The sequence below is a fragment of the Hoplias malabaricus genome, chromosome 3 (genome assembly GCF_029633855.1).
Source record: "Hoplias malabaricus isolate fHopMal1 chromosome 3, fHopMal1.hap1, whole genome shotgun sequence".
Taxonomy (NCBI): Eukaryota; Metazoa; Chordata; class Actinopteri; order Characiformes; family Erythrinidae; genus Hoplias; species Hoplias malabaricus.
In genome coordinates this window covers 13,059,585-13,078,859 of record NC_089802.1, presented here as the reverse complement: position 1 = coordinate 13,078,859, position 19,275 = coordinate 13,059,585, and the positions used below count along the sequence as shown (strand labels likewise).

Below are 19,275 nucleotides of genomic sequence, written 5' to 3'. Positions count from 1 at the left end.
GCATTCTCAGTACCACCAATTACATGTGAACTTTACATGCTATATTAACAACAATCACAATAGCATCTCTATAAAAATATGCACTCAATTTCCCCAAGTAATCTGTGTTCTCCTTATCCACAACTAGACCTTTCAGCTGTTTCTGATAACTCCGTCACAGCTGGCCTTAGTTTCTGGCCCCTGATGCCAAACTGCACAATCAGGGATATGGCCAACTTGGCTACAAATCCTTTTACTCCTATCTCCACTGGTCTTGCCACCCATGTTCCCTCTGCTACTAAGTCTGCATACTTCAGCTTCTTCTTTTTGAATGCCTCAACTACTGCATCATCAAATTTGTAGCCTGTGCACATTCTTGAAAACATTCCCCTCATGCACAAACCTTATTATTTTATTACTACAGCCACTCATCAGTGCATTAACCTCTAACCGCTTGCTGTCCAATAAACATGCTAAACCCCTTAGCACCTGATTATGTGTCCATGTATACTGACCCTGTGACAAACTAACTTTACAAGCTGATAGAATATGCTTCAGCATGCCAACCCCTGTACATAAACCACAACTAGGGTCTTCACCTACCCACTATCTGAGATTTTTGTTGGAAGGACGTCATAAGTTGCCCCCAGCAAAAGTTTAACACGACTTGCCTCCATCACTCAAAACTCTTGCCAGGAAATCTTCCGTTCTCTATATTCTCCCATTGAAGCCACTGGCCTTGTTTTCACTGTGATGCTGCTGTTGCACACTGTGCCTCCTCCTCCTGCTCTCAAATAAAACTAGTCATCATTTGCCTTCTCTCTGGTGGTGTGGCCTTACTAAAAGCTTTCCACGACTCACCTGCATCAAAGCCCGCTCTTCCACATTATACTTGGCCAATCACATGCCTTAGCTCTAATGAGGTCCTGGCTACCTGCACTGCCACTTTTGGATTCCACTTCCTTCCTGCTTCTGTCAACGTCTCATTAATCTATAGGAGCAGAAAGGGTTCAATCACATTCTCTACTCTACCTCCCCTCCTTTTTATTCTGAATAATTTAAAAGCAGATAGAATAGCATAGGCGGTGTATACATTATATTGTTGAAAGGTTTCAAATATATATATTCCATGTTTAATGAGGTTTAATGTCTCATGTTTCTAATGTAGATATACAGAGGTTGGACAATGAAACTGAAACACCTGGTTTTAGACCACAATAATTTATTAGTATAGTGTAGGGCCTCCTTTTGCGGCCAATACAGCGTCAGTTCGTCTTGGGAATGACATATACAAGTCCTGCACAGTGGTCAGAGGGATTTTAGGCCATTCTTCTTGCAGGATAGTGGCCAGGTCACTACATGATGCTGGTGGAAGAAAACGTTTCCTGACTCGCTCCTCCAAAACACCCCAAAGTGGCTCAATAATATTTAGATCTGGTGACTGTGCAGGCCATGGAAGATGTTCAACTTCATGTTCATGTTCATCAAACCAATCTTTCACCAGTCTTGCTGTGTGTATTGGTGCATTGTCACCCTCATACACGGCACCGCCTTCAGGATACAATGTTTGAACCATTGGATTCACATTGGGCCAAGAGAATACCATGATATGGCAGCCCAAACCATCACTGATCCAACCCCATGCTTCACTCTAGGCATGCAACAGTCTGGGTGGTACGCATCTTTGGGGCTTCTCCACACCGTAACTCTCCCGGATGTGGGGAAAACAGTAAAGGTGGACTCATTAGAGAACAATAAATGTTTCACATTGTACACAGCCCAAGATTTGCGCTCCTTGCACCATTGAAACCGACGTTTGGCATTTGCTTGAGTGACCAAAGGTTGGGCTATAACAGCCCAGTCGTGTATGTTCACCCTGTGGAGCTCCCGACCGACAGTTCTGGTGGAAACAGGAGAGTTGAGGTGCACATTTAATTCTACAGTGAGATGGGCAGCCGTGGTTTTATGTTATTTGGATACAATACGGGTTAGCACTCGAGCATCCCTTTCAGACAGCTTCCTCTTGCGTCCACAGTTCATACTGTTGGACGTGTTTCGTCCTTCTTGGTGGTATGGTGACATTACCCTGGACACCGTGGCTCTTGATACATCACAAAGACTTGCTGTCTTGGTCAAAGATGCGTCAGCAAGACGTGTACCAACGATTTGTCCTCTTTTGAACTCTGGTATGTCACCCATAATGTTTTTGTGCATTGCAATATTTTGAGCAAAACTGTGCTCTTACCCTCTGCTAATTGAACCTTCACACCCTGCTCTTACTGGTGCAATGTGCAATTAATGAAGATTGGCCACCAGGCTGGTCCAATTTAGCCATGAAACCTCCCACACTAAAATGACAGGTGTTTCAGTTTCATTGTCCAACCCCTGTAGTAGTAGATATAAATAAATAAATATAAATTAATAAATTCATGTGTGTTCACACATTCTGCATGTTTTTAGAAAGAGGAGGATCTCGAAAGTTAATTTCACTATGGATTTGTGTTGACAATATTGTTTAGGCAGTATGCTATTAAATGCTATGCTATGTCCATTATTTATCAATATGGATGAATTGCACCTCAAGGTGTGTGAGAGACTAGTGATGGTTGTTTGATATAAAATGATTAAATGCTTTAGAACATTTTATGAAGTTAAATAATTATACATGTTTAATTATACATCCCCGTGGGGATCAGCTCACTAGGGTTGCTGTATTCACACTGCTCATGTATGGCTCGACGTAGCCATAGGTAAGTGCTCAGCTCACAGTTATGAATAAAAAAGGTAAAACGAAGGGGTATGTTCACATAGCCTTTGTGTTTCATTGTCAGCTATAATGTGTAATGTACCTCCGATTGGCAGAGACCTTAAGAAGCATGTAAACATGTTATTTTGGTCACATTATCACAACAAAATTTTACATGTTAACATGAAAAATTTTAATAAGATGTTAACATGTTTAGAACCCAATGGCCTCCCATGTTTCTCTTCCAGGGTCAGATATGGAGAGATTCCCGCACTATGGTTCTGTTGCACAAAGCAAGAAGCCTCTGGACGTGACAAATGCACATGGGATATTCTGTGTAGAAAACTTAGTGAATTTAAACTGGTATTTGAAAAGGTAATATTAACCAAAATAGCAAAATAGCTTTTTTGACATAATTGATGGTAAAAATCATCATTAAAAAAAAAAAGTTTGGGCAAGGGTGCAGATTCAACTACTGGGAGTATTTAGGGTCCTAGACAGAATCAACCATTTGAACAGATGTTTTTACGAGTTAAACAAATTAAACGATATGTATTTGTTTCTGTAACATATGCCCATAACAAGCAGTGAAGCTTCCATTGTAGATGGATTATCCATATGGACTACAGTTTCCAGCCTCTTTTAGAAAAGCTCAACTGATAAATTTATCTGAAAACCAATGCCACAAAGTGACCTGAACAATGACCAGAGGGGTCCACCTCAGCCAGGAACCTGTTCACAATTGGTCTGAAGCGCATGTCCCAAGCTTAACCTACCCTGTCTTGGAAGGTTCATGAAGTACAAGCACAATGAAGTTGCTGTTGTAAAAAATTACTCATTCTCGAGCCAGAAAAGTCAGTCAGCTCATACTCAACATAAAATGAGCTAGCTAGACAAAATGTAAAAAGTAACATTAAAAAAAATCATGTTTCCTGAAAAAGGGCTTGGGAGAATGTAAGGAAAAGGAATGAGACACATGACTGTGCACAGTGTATATCAGAAAATGTGCAGTGTTTCACAGTAAGGTTCACACCACTTGATACACACCTATAAATGCACAGAACAAAAGAAAGTGTGGGTGTGTGAGCAAGTGACAGATGGGCAAACACATAGTATGAACAGTTGAGCAGGTGTTTCATTTACTCTAAAACACACCCTATGAGTACATATTATATATATAAGAGAGAGAGATAGAGAGAGTCAGCACTGGAATTAACAGCACAGCAATAAGGGTGAGTGCAGCTCCTGATGTTAACAGAACCCAGCAGATGTATGTGCTGATTATACTCTATGTAGCCTGCTGGCACCTGGACTTTAATACTCGGCTCCAATACATCGACTTGACCAGCAGCCATAGCACAGGCTAACCTATAAACCACACCATGGCAATGAGAAATAAAGCTGGAACTGTGGATTAGAAAAGGTGGATAACTATTTACTGTCAGAAATGTGTACATTTTTCCTCTTTTTGAAAGATTTTTGTTGATTTATTTCCTTTCAGAAATATACAATATAAATCTGAATACAGTTGAAATATTAACCTCTCTTCTGGCCCAATTTTTTAGGTACATAAGGGTGTAGAGTACTTTTGTTTTGAGTGGATGCATGTCCTGTGCTTTTATATTAAAGCATAACATATTTTGCAAATACAAACATGAATTCCAAACCCGATGGGAACGTAAAGTGCAATATATGTATTATTTCATGTTTTACCTATGAGCTTCTGGTGTGTTCAAATGTCACAGGGAGCATGACAGGACATAAGGTTAAATATGCTTCTGTGTCCTTTGTTCTGGCATAATTTAGACACTAAGACCATTTATTTTTTTAATAATTAAAAAAAAAAAAATTCCTGTCTTTCCAAATGAGAACACACACCAATCTAATCCCTCCTTTCAGAAGTACTGCTCATCTAAAGTGTTTAGTAATTTAAGTTTGTAGAATGCAACAGAATTCAGGATATGTTTACTGGGAATGTAAAATGTGGCAATGTAAGAGAGCAACAAATTAACCCACTGCAGAACAACATTCCTTCTGGTAACTCACACTGGTAAACATTTTCTTAAAAGCACTCTACAACAGGTCAATTCAAAAGCCTTAAAAACAGCCTGAGGTTTGGTCTGATGAAAACATGCCAGAATGCATCCTCAGACTTTCTGGCTTCAAAACAGCATTTTTTCAGCAATACAATAATGTACAGTTCACCAATATGGAGTCAAAAAAGGGTCAAAATGATTTTGAGCTTGTAAAACAATACTCACAGATGCTGAAATTTAAAACAACAAAAAGAATTTAAATACACAAATGTAAATATGTAGAACAGATTTACATGTGTGAATCAGTGCCTCTCATATCGCTTAAAATATACAAGAGCAAACATTTTTTGAGGTTCCAAATGTGACAGTGGAATTTTTCAAATGTGGTGGAAAAAATCCACACATTCACTTTCTCTGCTGCTTGTGTGAATCTCCTTTGGCAGCTGCGGATTTTTGACCGTTTTGATGACAAATTGGTCCAGCTAAAGCTCTTATTGGTCCATCAATTGGCCATCAAACAAGGGTCAAAAATCTGAAGGTGAATGTCGGGATTTTTTTCCACCACATTGAAAAACCTCACACTGTCACATTTGGAACCTCAAGAAATGTTTGCTCTGGCACATTAAGGCATTTGAGAGCTACTGGTTCACACACACACACAACAATTGATTTACAAATACAAATCTTTTCTACACATTATTTCCAATACATTCCCATTTTCTTCCACATTTGTAAATTTAAATTATTATTGTTGTTTTAAATTTGAGCATTCCAATACATTTGTGGGTTTGAATTGTACATGTATGTAGTTGCTCAAACGCAGTTACAAATTCCATTACATCTGTGAGTATTGTTTTACAAGCTCAAGCTCTTTTTGACCCTTTTTTCACTTCATACACCAGCACAGTGCTGTGAGAATTCAAAACAGCCCACCAGTAAGTCACATTTGTGCAATCCTCTAAAACAATCTCTTTAATAACTTCATATTCCAATTTAAAGATGATCCGTAGGTCACCCTGCCTGACAAGTTAAAGGTTCTGTGGTTCGGACACAAAGTATTAAGTAAAGAAGCAAGCTCAAAAAGTGACAATGAGGTGTTGCATACACTGATTTGCTTGTAGAAGCCACAATGTGATATATAATCAGTTTATTTGCAGTCAGATGGCAAAAAAAAAAAAAAAAAAGAGCAGCAATGAATTCAAAGATTAGGAACAGACAGTGATTGCAGTGATTGTGAGGTTATGAACAAAGGAAATAGAACAAATGAACAGAGCTAAGGGTTTAAAAAATATACAAAAGAACTGTGAGAAAGGACAAATAAAAGCAATTGTTTAAAAGGTAGAACCCTCAGTTCTTTGAAGAATTTCACTGGGATTAACCTTTGAACACAAGATAACATTGGGACAGACTTTATCTAGATGCTCTATTTTCAACTCACACTTCACCAGGGCTCAAGAACACAGTGTCCAGGAAGAGAAGGAAACAAATTAAAAAGTATACCAATCAACTAAAGTCAAAAGAAAAAAAAAAACAGGAAGAAAGGATAAATCTGGAATAGCACTCTTTGCTAGCCCCTGTAGGCATGATGGGCAATTTTTAAATTACACCCACTTCACAAATCCAACAAAGCACACTAACTGAGCATATTTTTTAAAATGTGATTTTTAATTTTGTACACATAATAAATGTCATGACAAGGTTTTCAGTGCTGATTGCTTTTTCAGGTCACAATCCCACATGTGCTTCAAAACGCACTCTGAAATCGCTAAAGATCTAGCCAGTTCTAAATCATTCATTTCACTCTTGCCATAATGCTTTCTTTGTACAAAGATTTCACTAGAAAGACAATAAAAGCAGGGCAGGGGAGTGCTCGCGTTAAGCTCTTAAGGAGGCCATCACCGGACTCCACCCGTCCCAAGATCATAACCTTCAAAACAGATTTAGAAAACAATATTAAATTGTAAAATGTTAGATGATCAGGAAGGACATTTGTGGTTACTAGTGGATCATAAATCAAAACAGAAAAGAAAAATAAACATTAATATGTATTTGTTTTTGTATTATACGCCTGTAATATGTAGCCATATGGACAATTTCCATCCCCTTTTAGAAAAAAAGCACAACTGACAAATTCCCATCCAGCTGGCTTATCTGAACAAATTCTGGACCAGTCAGAAAGGTATCCAAAAGGGTCCATACCCTCTCCACAATAGGAGAATCCTTCATCCGTTATCAGAGCACACACCAGAACACAGCGCTATGCATTCCCACTTAACGTGGAGGCCCAGGGCCACAATGTTGGCCATGACAGATAAGGGCACAATTTCTGTTCCCATTTTAATTTAGATAGCACAACTCCTCCACCCACAGCTAAGCTGATGCATAGAATTTTATAGTGAATTATATCAAGAGTTAAGCACGTTTGTATGGACAGTGAAGAGCACACTTAAAATACACACAGCTTCCCATATAATCTATTAGTCAAAGGTTTTTTGCACACTTTAAAAACAATAATGATTACAGTGACGGTAACAAAAGGGGGGGAAAAAAGACAACAGGGAAATGGGTGAGAAATGGGATCAGTAAGGCCATGGTTGAAAGAGGAAAAAAAAACAAGGACTAACTGAACAAAACCTTCATGAAAAAAAAAATAAGTTATTTGGAAAGATTTGTAAGGATCTCATTATATGGTTTTAAGAATGCCTGGTTCAATCATTACTGCTGTCAGTTTTTCCTCACCCCACCTTCCCGCCCACCCTCAAATCCACCCACAGTACAGTGCCAGGGATATCCCCTATTATCAAAATGTTCAGAGTCCTAACACGCACACATGCACAAGCACACATTATTGAAACCTGCCTCCCGATTGTTTGCAATTTCACTGTTCTGAAAAGACGGAACCCAATTTTGGCTATGAGGAGTGGCGAATCAAAGGTATCTCATATATAACTCATGTTCACAAACACCCATGCAATACAGACACTCACACATACACATAGTCTTCCAAAACTTGCAGTCTCTACCCCAAACCACACAGGTCTCAGGATTTAATAGAGCAGTAGAGCTTCCCTTGCCTGACCCTAACAGGTGGCTTTTTCTCACCCAGGAGAAGATTACATAAGAGGAGGAGAGATGATGGGAGGAGGGATTTAATTTATTATTTCAAATAAAAAGGATAAAGCGCATCTGAGTAAATGGGACAACAAGGCTCTCTTAGCTCAGGAGCTGGCGAATCTCCTTGTGCATGTGACACAAGAAGTCCACATAAGATGCCCCACCACTGTTGTTTTTATCCTCCACAAGGAAGTGTTTAAAGATGAGCTCCAGTTTATCTTCCTGCTTCACCACCATTAGCTGCAACAAAGAGCACACACAGTCAGCCCTATAACAGACTATGTCAAAAAAAAAGACAGAGCAAAATGCAATGCAAATGGGAGTGATAGAAAAGCAGTGCAAATACCATTAAGTGCAGCTGTTTACAAATTTTACCTTCATGTAGCGAGAGCGATGTGCACGCAAAGACTCAACAATCTCCCTCAGCTTCTTCGAGTATGAATTATCCAAAATTGGCAAAGATGTCTAAAGGCAAATATGAGAGTCCAAGTGTGAAACAGGCTGTATTTATAATATAAAAGGGAAAACCATTGATATTAGGTTATTCTATGTCCTACCATGTTAGAGTCTATCTGATTGAAGGCAGAAGTGCCAAAGATATTCTGGAGCAGCTCCTGTTGTGCATTGGCCCCCACCCAGAGAAAAAGGTTGAGCCCAGTCTCCAACAGGTATACTCCTCCTTTAGACAGTCTCTCCTCTGAGTCTCTGATGGCCATGGGAAGAGCATCGCTCTCCACATCCAGTTTGTGCTGATGACAGGAGACAAATCATTTAAAATTTGATATTCCTAGTATACATCTAAATCTCTCCTCAAACTCAGTCACACCTACTACTTTATAGAAAAAATATTTTTTATATTTTTTATTTGTCTTATATTATTTTTTGTATTTACTCTGATTATATATCATTTTATACAAGCACCATGCTTACTCACAATGCAATAGTTTATATATATGTAATTATCCTAGATCATACAGAGTATTAGATTATTTAATATTATTATAGTACTTAAAAATCAGAACAGACAAACCAGTGACAACTGATAATATATCTCTAATATATTTTAATAATGTGAATGAATTAAAAGCTTTTTGTTTACCCTATTAGTGTGTTCAGAACTGTATCATGTAATAACATGAAGAGAAAATTGCCCCACTGAATGCTCTGTAACAGAGTGTAGACAGGCATTCTGTCTCAGGGTACAAAGTGTGTGTGTGTGTGTGTGTGTGTGTGTGTGTTTCTCACCACTGGAAGCAGACGTGGGTAAAAGAACACATGGCTGTCTGCCACATCCATGGTGCTGACCAGCTGTCTCAGATAGGCACGATCATCCAGTGAGACATCAGCGCCAGGGTGCAGAACATCGCTCTTCAGCACACAGTTCAGATAAACAGGCAGTAGCTTCATGCACTCAGGGAGGATCAGCTGCACACACACAGATGTATGATAATTAAGAAAATTAAATGTTAATTGCTGTTTATTTGCTCTGGTGTGCTACCAACATTTAATTTAGAAGAATATAAATAAAGTGTGTCTGCTCATATCAGAAGTGGAAATCTCTAGCCACTACAATGTGAATTCAGTGCATCTCAACATATCTCCTTTCTTCAATTCATTTCTTGTGCCATTTGAAAAATCACCATACCAGTTAAAAGCATGTTTTAATGAATGGATTTAAGGAAATGTATATATTAAATATAATATTGAGTAACAAACATGCACCTTATTTAGAGAGTGATGATTGAACCCATGCATTTCACTAAATAAACATTAAAATTTGCAGGAATTTGTGACTGCACAGTAGACCCTATATTTTCTTTCCCTCTACAACTTTGTCCCTCTTCCATTTTCCCCCCGTGTCTCTGGAAATGCAGAGCCTATTTACATATGCAGTAATGAAGTTGTGTGAACTGCTTCCAATCTTTCAAGAGAGAATCACAAATGAATCCAATTCCAATTCATTTTCCCACCCAGTGCTACTAGCAACTGGACTGAGTGCAGCTGAATTCACCTGTCCAGCAGAAGATGGGCTGGCACAGTTCTTGCGATAGCATGCCAGGATTTGTGCGCACTGGTTCACAAGACTGTCCCTCACGTTCTTGGTAGGGTGGGTAAGTACACTCCGATATGCTATAAACACAAAGATATTTTACAATTAATGAAACCATGGCATCTTTTAAATAAATAAATACATACATTTTAAAATAAACAAAAAACAACTTGCTGCAGAAAGGTGACATGGTCTGACTCACCATACTTGGCGAAGAAGTTGATTATAGTGTCTGTTTCACAGTTTCTGTAGAGGTCAGCCAACTGGGCGCAGCAGTTCACTGCCATATTGTGGACGCGGAGCCGCCGCTGTCCACTACAGCTGGTGTACAGTACAGCACACTGAGGAGACACAGTTGTAACCAGTCAACAAAAAAAAGATTCAAGATTCAAAGAGTCAACATTGTTGATACACTCTCCATAACACAAACCTGCATTAGGGCACCAGTCTCCTCACTGAGCTTGTCGTCATGTCTGAACTCCACTGTGATAGTCTTGTCACAGTCCAAGCCAGCCAGCTCCACATCTGTGGTGTTGCTCATGTAGAATGCCCCGAAAAAGTCTGTTGCCCGAATACCTAGTAGAGCATAAGCCAAGACAAGGTCTCAAAGTATGCTCCAAACAGACAACATTTTGGCACCTTCGAGAGCACCCACCAGGCACTCTACATTTCAGCAATAGCATCAAAGAATTCATGTACACTCACCGGTGCTGGTACGGACTCTCATCACAGCATCAAAGCCCACCTGCTTCTGAATGTCTTTCCTCAGATCATTCAGAAATCGCTCCTGGTCAGACTGGGCCTGACACACAAACAAAACAATATCCTTTTATCATTTATGCATATGCAGGCAAGAGTACAGTAAAGATGCTTGTGGGCTAACAGTCCATGACTTTATCACAAAACAAATAAAATCATGGGACCTGTCCCATTCACCTGGAAATATGTGTATTTGTAGATAGAGCCGCCTGTTGATGTCGGTACCACACCCAATGTTGCCACATCCACATACTGATTAGGGAAAAGGAAGAGGTCCACACAGCAGCCCTGGGCCACACACTCCTTTGCCAGGTTAGCATAGAAACCCACCTGGGGCTGGAATAATGACTAAGGAAAACAGTGGTGAAAAGCAGAATTTAAAATATGCCATTAATGATTAAAAAAATAATATTACAAATGGTCACAATTAAATATTCTGTTCTTTGTGTTCAAACACCTGGCGCTGCAAAACAAATCATTGAGAATGTTACCTTTTCTTTATCTGTGCCCACTAGCTTTTTGTCCTCTCTGTTTTTCAGCTTGCCTGGAGCCTCCGCAATGGGTAGAGAGGAGTGGAAAACAAATAGCTTTCCAGCACAGTCTGCAGCCTGAGAGATACACAGCAGAAAACTTACACCCTTCAAATTTGGACAGAAAATACTTCACTATGCGGTCAAGAATCTTATGATCAACGTAAACAACCTGTCAGACCAAACATCTGATTTTATAGCACCTAAGTGATGGGTCTAAATACCTTGAGTGCTTCCAGGCCTGCTTGGATAACTGGGCCAAACACCGTTTCTGTCTCTCGCGTGTCTGCAAACATGTCAGGAATCTGGTCCAGCAAACTGAAAACACAGTGGTTATAGGCATGAAGTTAACAAAAGACAAAAAATTAAATATTCGTCAACAGAATTAAAACAACTTCATCAACATATGAGTCAAAAAATAATCTACCTTTCAATCACAACCCGTGACTCTGTGACACTGACGAGGAACCCATCTAGTAGGGGTACAAACATGTCTGCCACATCTGAGACCACCATCATTTGAGGCTGGGCCAGAGAGGACTTCACATTATAGAAATGCAGTACTTTGTTGTAGGTTACAAAACCTACTCGTATATTGGACTGCACTTCATCAGGGTTTTCTCTGGGGAAAAGAGGGGTGAAAAAACAACACTCTAAATAACAAAGAAAAGACAATCTGAATAAGGATACTGATGTTGCCTGCTGATGAAGTCATTGTAAACTTAGGAAGCATGGGTGATATTTGCCAGGGGGAGCAAGCCATATCAACAAAAATTTACTTCAGTTTACAATATACAGCAGTATAATAAATAAAAAAACCTAGTCAACTATAAACAGTGTCCTACCATAATAAGCTGTGTGACAGCTTACCTAGACAGCGCATCAGCTACTGATGGTACCATTCTTTCTACAATGTTTTATTATGCTAGTGACATGAACAACATCTAATTCATTTGGTTTTTATCATAAGTTTGCATTCTTTTACAGTGGCTTCCCTTCATAACTCATTTGAGAGACGAGTGGGACAAGCGGAGCGGAGAGTAGGACTGGGCGACAGGGACAAAATTTATTTCACGATAAACTTTTTTCTATTTCTAAATATCGATAATTATCACAACAAAGTGTTGGCAAGAGAAACTATAGAAATGTTCTATCAAACAGGTTTCTTAATGATTCTTTATTGCTCTTTTATATTGCTATTGTTTTATCGCACAGGCTTCGATGTGGGTCAGTTCTGGAATGTGATACGTTCAGACTAATATCATATAAATGCCACTTTAAAACAGAAAAATCAACCAGATGTGCAATGAATACCATTCAGGCCACTTTACCTTCACTATGAACGTAACCAGAACGACAAAACCTGCATTACACTAGCTTCCCCACCCACCCCACCCAGTCACACCAAATATCACCCATGATTGTAAGTGTCAAAAATACAATGAGTAATGTGTATTAAAAATATAATATGAGAATTATTACACTAACTGCTATAAGGTTGTACCTGGGCAAATAGTCCAACAAGGTCTTGAGCTCCTGGCATACAATTTTGACCATGCCATTTTTCACAGCATTGTATGACACATCAATTAAGAAGATGAAGGCAGGGGGCTGAGGAAACTTGTTGTTCTACGAAACAAAAAATTAATTAATTAATACATAGCATTTTTTTAAAACTCACACTAAAGGGTCTATGTTGTGATTATAACCAATTCCTGGAGGCCTGAAAATGATCAGGAATGCACACCTTACAGTAGTCCACTGTGGCTAGGAACTCATAGCTGCCCATGGACAGTTCTGGTCGGTCATAGCAGTCTACACGCTTCCCCGTGTGGTCCAGATGCTGGAAGTAATGGGGAGGCACTGTGACAAGAAACCGTTAATTACAATCATAACACACAAAACCAACAAACCTCAACTATCCTTTTTAGCAAACATGCTGGGTCACGCCCAAGACTCAACCAAAAATGTCCCTCGTCATATATTTTTGTTTCAGTGGTGGTAATACACTATTTCAATACCTAATGACTAATACTCAACAAAACCTGGCATTCTCACCCTCTGTGACACAGCTGCAGAAGCCACACTGGAAGCGCCGACCGCCCTCAATGAACTGCATATATGGACACATGTAGGCCTTACAGCGATTACAACGAAGAGGACCACTTTCCCCATGGTCCACTAAATATGGGGGAGTCTGAAATGGGAACATTATTTTAGAAGAAAAAAATGTTATATGATCAGTGTTCAAAACAATTGTATTCAAAATTCTTTTTATTGAAGAATTATTGGGCTTCTACTAGGGATGCACATTTAGATTATTTTAAGTTTAAGAGACCGGACTTATTAATGGGATAAGGGATAAACTGGTGCTTATACGGTAATCAATCAATCAGTCAATAAATAAATAAATATCGCAGAGGAGAATTGTATTACTTAAAAATAGCTACCAAAAATCTTTTTTTCTGCTGAGAGATTGTTATGTTGCATAATGTTTGAACAAAAGAGGAAGCTTCTTCTGATGAGTTACTAACCTGACACTAACTGTAGAGCCAACCAGTGCAGCAGTGAATGGAGGTTATTTGTGATATTTTACACACATTTTTTCTCAATTGTGGATAAAATAAATGTGTTAAAGTCAAACTGAGAACATACAGATGTCTCTTTGTGTTTTTTATTTCATGCTAAAATCAGCTAGTGTGCTAAGCATAGCTCACAATCTCGCCCTTAAAACACGCATATTATCTTTTGTAGTAGCAAATAACATAAAATAATGAATTACAATTTACAATCCTGTTAAAAAGTGTCTCATTGAATTGTTGGTCCATATTCTTATTAAGATACAGTGTAGCAAAAACCTGGCACTTCGGTATTTAACAAAATACTCAAGAACTTGCACACTTCTCTATAGCTACTATGCTGGAAACGGCTAATGTATTTCAGTTTGAAATGATGCTCTGCCTTACTTCTTCTGGAGGCAGAGTGGCCAGGGGTTTGATCACTGCAGCCAACGGCACCTGGGATTGTTTGGCCATATCAGAGGTGCAGGGCATGTTGTAAGCTGTGCAGCGGATGAAACGGGGACTGGCATTACCTGCGAACACAGCAAATTATTTTTTTTCAGGCAAATGAAACAAAGGCTGTATATTATTTTGGATGTATGTCAAAATGCACCAGATTCTAACAAATTGGTATTAAAAATATGATTAAAAATTAATAACATACAGACAGAGGAATAGAGAAAAAATGTGATCTAATTGCTTCTTTAAAAATGAACGATTAAAGTTTGAATATTACCTTGATCTTTAACTTGAAAATTAGTAGTGACGAGGGGTGGGGCTTGACCTCTAACCCCTGTTACAAAGGGCTCATTGCCTTTGTTTGCTTTGTCGTCCTCAATCACCTGAATCTGGGAGAACAATCAGATTTAATGATACAATAATTCTCAGATCTAAAATTCACATAAAACAAACACACTCCTTCCCAACTGAAAATAAAAGAGACACTTTGATGTAAATGTAGGAATAATCAGCCTTTAGATGTTGGACCATGCGTACAGGGAGATGCAAACCACCAGGTCTTTCTTTTATGAACTAACAGGTCAGTGGGGTAAAGATAGACACAAACTAACATGCAAGGAAACAGGAAGAGGCGGGATCTGTGGAGTACCAATGACCTGCTACGAGTGATTGACTAAAACCATAAGGATAATATATTCAAGATTCTTAGAGTGTTTTACACTGCACGTTCCAACACCGTATCTGACTCAAACAGAAATAAGCTAAACACATGGATAAAGTTATATTTCCATTACCCGACTGCTTAACATTTCCCAGTTAGCACCTTTAGAGTAATGCTGGTCGTCCTAAAATAAGACAGTGCTGTGCTGCTAAACAAAAAAGTTAATTATACTATTGTTTACTCCCAATCTAACAAATGTCACCTTATTTAAACGCTAAATACCAATCTAGTTTACATGGGGTACTTACTTGTAAGTCATGCAATAGTGTTTGGAGCTTTAATTTAATTTTCACATTAAAAAAAATTCTTAGCTAAACTGTCACTATTTCAGCTGAAAGAGTAACCATGTAATTAGGCCCCATTGACTGCAAATACATAACATGTTTGGTACTAAACCAATAGCCAATAAGAAAAGACCAATTCCAGTTTTATGGTCCCAAAATATTATGGTACTTCGTGCAGAAGAATAAACACGTCTACTGTTCAAATCTTAACCAGTACCACTAGAACAATAGAGCAGGCCACTAGCTGTGTTTGTACTGAAACAGAAAAACCATTTTTGATAAAAAAATAAGCTTGAGTAAAACTAAAAATGATCACCAAGCAAAGAGTAATTCTAATTCCCATTATCATCTTTGAACTATATTTCTTTTACTGTAAAACATCCAAAATCCTCTAACTATATATTTAAATATTTTAGAAGGCTTTACCTAAGCAAGTAGCATTAAAAGGGTGGACTAGGATAGGAATGAGTACTGAGGAAAGTGATTAGGGTTAGTACAACAAGAAAAAAAGTGCAGAGAGACACAGGGCACTTACTGGGCTGGGAATAGCGTCTGGGTCTATTCTATGTCTTGTTTTCTGCACAGGCGGTATGTCAGAGGCTTGCTTTATATTTTAACAATTTAGTCCAGCAAATTAAAGAAGAGAAAAGCCAAAAAACAAATAAACAAAAAAACAAAGAGAGCAGAGAAAACAAGAAGATAAACAGAAGTGTAACCACAGTTACAGTACCTCTGCTTTCAAGACTAGACTTATTATGATTAATCACGCTCGGCAGAAATAACAGTTAACATGGATGCAGATATTGCCAGCAACACATGCAGTTTCAAGCAGTTTTTTTTTTGCCTTGACACACACCAAATCTTTATATGCTTTCTAGGTTATGCCGCCGTGGTGCATGCACATTAGACACAGGAGACTCCAGACAAATTCTTACACAAACCACAGCACACATTACCTTCTTACAGATTTTAACATATGTATATGTGTGTATGCGTAAGTAAGAAGCATAAAGTATTTTAAGGGCTAAAGACAATGGACGTGTAACAGTGTTCGACACTGGCAGAAAGTGAATGTGACAAAATATGCACAGAATAACTAATCTGTACGTACCGGACTTGGGATGGAGTCAGGGTCGAGTCTCTTTGGTGCAGGAGGAGCAGGAGTTTGAGCTGAAGGTGCTCCATAATTTTGCTGCCCAGGATACGGTCCAGTATAGCCGGCTTGTGGACCTCTCACTTGCCCAAAAGCACCTCCAAAAAACACACAAACATTACATACCAACTCTGCTACCACAAGGAGGAGAAATATTAAAAGGACATGCTGGGTAAAAAACAGTTATATTCACTTCAAAAAAAGGAATCAACACAAAATGATATAACTGGACTTCTCTGCTTGTGTTGTTTTGTTGATTTATTCAAGTTCTCAACTTAAACAAGTTGTTGCATTTTTAGTAGGATCCAATCTGTGATAATTTTCTTCATTTGTTGCATTCCATACTGATACTTCATATTAACTTGTATTTGGTTATTAAAAACATTTAATCTATAGCTCCATGGATCTATAGAAACCACAAAATAATTGTATTGCCATTATCACTGCTATTGGTCAAACTGCATCTACACAAGAAAGCAGAGACGAGCTATTGGAACCAAGTGGTTTCTCATTTTTGTTTCCATTAAAATTAATTCTGTTCATTGAAATTTTTACCACTCTATGATGAACAATTTTTAAGAGCATCTCTAAAAATAAACCATTCGGTAACTATTTAACCCACTGGGTTAGATACACAGTTCAAGTTTCATTGCACTGATGTATAATGATATTAGAAGCATTTTTTGACTTCATGTTCTCGTTGTTGACAACTAACCTGTTGGAGAATAATTAAGGTACTCACCATTCTGTTGAGGGGGATAGCCCTGCATCCCTGGCTGTGGTGGTGGTCCTGTCATATTCATAGTGGGTGGCCCAGGCAGCATACCGGGCTGTGCAGGAGCTACATGATTTGTTTGGGACATTTGAGGCCCCTGGGATGCCAGAAGGGGACCCTGCATACTTGAATGTGGAAGCCTAGGAGGACCACCTGCTTGGGGTGGAAATCCAGCAGCACTGGTTGGTGGAGGTGGGGGTCCTGAATGGAAAGATGAAGGCTGGGACACAGGAGGCTGTTGTGACATAGGTGGTCCTGGATACTGGGCTGGGGTAGAGGCGGGTGGGAGTCCTCCAGGGAATGCAGATGGCTGGGAAGTGGGATGTGGGGCCCTAGGAACAGATGACTGTACAGAGGGAGGTGGGCCTTCAAATGAGGCAGTGGGAACATGCGGTGGAGCTGAAGAAAACGAAGGCTGTGAGGGAGGAGGGGCTTGAGCTAAAGATTGCTGAGATGCAAGAGGTGGTCCAGGGGGCTGAACAGAACCAGGTGTAGAGAAAGGTGGGGCTGCAGTTGGGAAAGGCTGCTGAGCAGGCGCAAGAGAACCATAGTAGGGCTGTGAGGCTGTATGAGGTCCTCCTTCAGTTGGTGGGGGCTGTGTAGGGAGAGTAGTTGTGTGGGGGAAAGAAGGAGCTGAAGATGTATATGTAGAAGAGGCAGGAGGCTGGGAGATTGCAGGAGGAGCTAGAAAATCAAAGGTCAAACAAAATTCATGATGAGAAAACACAATTTGGCCTAAAATTCTCCTCTTTCTTACTACCAAGTCAATAATGTATTTACCATAGCCTGGGCCAGCAGGAGAAGGTACAGTAGACCCAACATGCATGCTTGCCATTTGGTTGGTCATCTGCTGCATACTGGTTGGTGGTGCTCCTCCAAACTGCTGGTTATATGGTGGCTGGGGACCAGATAGGTTCATCGCTCCTTGACTGTAGGGCTGAGACCCTGGTGGTCTACATGGTGGACGGAAACATTAATAAAATAAGAAATACCACCTTAATATTAAGTCATCCTAAGCCAACTGCAAAAATATTCTTAAATATATTTTTTCATAACATCAATTTTTTTTGTCAAATTCATAGTCCATAAGATGCTATATGAGCTATCAGCACAAGTTTCCTTGGATATAGAGCATTTGTTTTTGATGCTTCTAGAACTGGGATCAAATTTCTCTTCAGGCTGCCTTTGACATTACATTTCTGCTTGTGTTTTAGATGGGAATGACATCAGGTGAAATAAAAGTGCCAGATAAAAAAAAGTTTGACCTTATTAGCCTAAGGATTATAATCACACACAGGATATAAAATACCCTATGCCAATTCATTAGAGCTTCGCACAGGGCCCATCATAATCTTCCTATCTGCAGCCACAAAATTGTTCCAACACCTCAACACTAAGATTGCTGTGGCCGTTTATGATCCGATCACCAACCAGCTACCCTAAACAACTACGGTTATTCATTGAGCCAGGCCCATGAGTACCCAAACCACCCACTGCATCACTAGCTCTTCACAGGGGTCATCAGGTAGGCACCTCCCTTCGTCCGTGTTTCTCTGAATTAAGCCCATGACACCTCGAGAAGGCTCAACAATGAAGTCTGGTGTCACAGACACATCCCACTTCAAGCCAGCTTTACAGTCCTATCTTAACCTTTACCATCAACAGCTGTAAATCCATACTGGCCGCCCTGGTGACTAAGGCTGTACCTAGCCCCACTGGCACCATTAATGCATGCTCAGTGCCACCAGTTCTATGTGAACTTTTTACGTGCTACATCAAAAAACCACAATAGCCCCTCTACAGTGCATTTCCCCCAAGTAATCTGGGCTCTCCTTATCTAAAACCACTGACAAGACATTTCAGGTGTTTCGGATAACTCCTTCATAGCTGCCCTTAGTTTCCAGCACCTGATGTCGACCTGCACAGGGGATGTGGCAGACTTGGCTACAAATCCCCTAACAAATGAAAATCCTTTCAAATGCTTCATCTACTGCATCATCAAATGGAATTGTTAACTCTACAGAAAACAAAAATGTATACATGTTATAGTGAAACAATGCGATTCCGCAGGGTTGTGATAATTATTGGCTGGAGCTCATCTGTTGGCT

At 39.5% G+C, this 19,275-nt stretch overlaps 1 protein-coding gene across 4 annotated transcripts in view; it reads right to left on the bottom strand.

The window, feature by feature from the left end:
• Positions 1-5,186: 5,186 nt before the first annotated feature.
• sec24c (SEC24 homolog C, COPII coat complex component) overlaps positions 5,187-19,275 on the bottom strand; it is a 20,524-nt gene continuing 6,435 nt past the window's right edge. The window contains exons 5-25 of one of the 4 annotated variants that reach the window (XM_066663003.1): positions 17,948-18,120; positions 17,135-17,851; positions 16,351-16,490; positions 15,775-15,843; positions 14,512-14,623; positions 14,181-14,308; positions 13,273-13,411; positions 12,962-13,077; positions 12,719-12,843; positions 11,642-11,836; positions 11,439-11,532; positions 11,176-11,292; positions 10,862-11,032; positions 10,631-10,727; positions 10,356-10,501; positions 10,128-10,266; positions 9,887-10,005; positions 9,121-9,300; positions 8,433-8,624; positions 8,251-8,340; positions 5,187-8,115 (exon numbers count right to left, since the gene is read on the bottom strand). In XM_066663003.1, coding sequence (XP_066519100.1) covers positions 7,975-8,115; positions 8,251-8,340; positions 8,433-8,624; positions 9,121-9,300; positions 9,887-10,005; positions 10,128-10,266; positions 10,356-10,501; positions 10,631-10,727; positions 10,862-11,032; positions 11,176-11,292; positions 11,439-11,532; positions 11,642-11,836; positions 12,719-12,843; positions 12,962-13,077; positions 13,273-13,411; positions 14,181-14,308; positions 14,512-14,623; positions 15,775-15,843; positions 16,351-16,490; positions 17,135-17,851; positions 17,948-18,120 — 3,400 coding nt within the window. In that variant the 3' untranslated portion in view covers positions 5,187-7,974. The remainder of the gene's footprint in view (positions 8,116-8,250; positions 8,341-8,432; positions 8,625-9,120; positions 9,301-9,886; positions 10,006-10,127; positions 10,267-10,355; positions 10,502-10,630; positions 10,728-10,861; positions 11,033-11,175; positions 11,293-11,438; positions 11,533-11,641; positions 11,837-12,718; positions 12,844-12,961; positions 13,078-13,272; positions 13,412-14,180; positions 14,309-14,511; positions 14,624-15,774; positions 15,844-16,350; positions 16,491-17,134; positions 17,852-17,947; positions 18,121-19,275) is intronic. The other 3 variants (XM_066663005.1, XM_066663004.1, XM_066663006.1) reach the window with 3 other exon arrangements.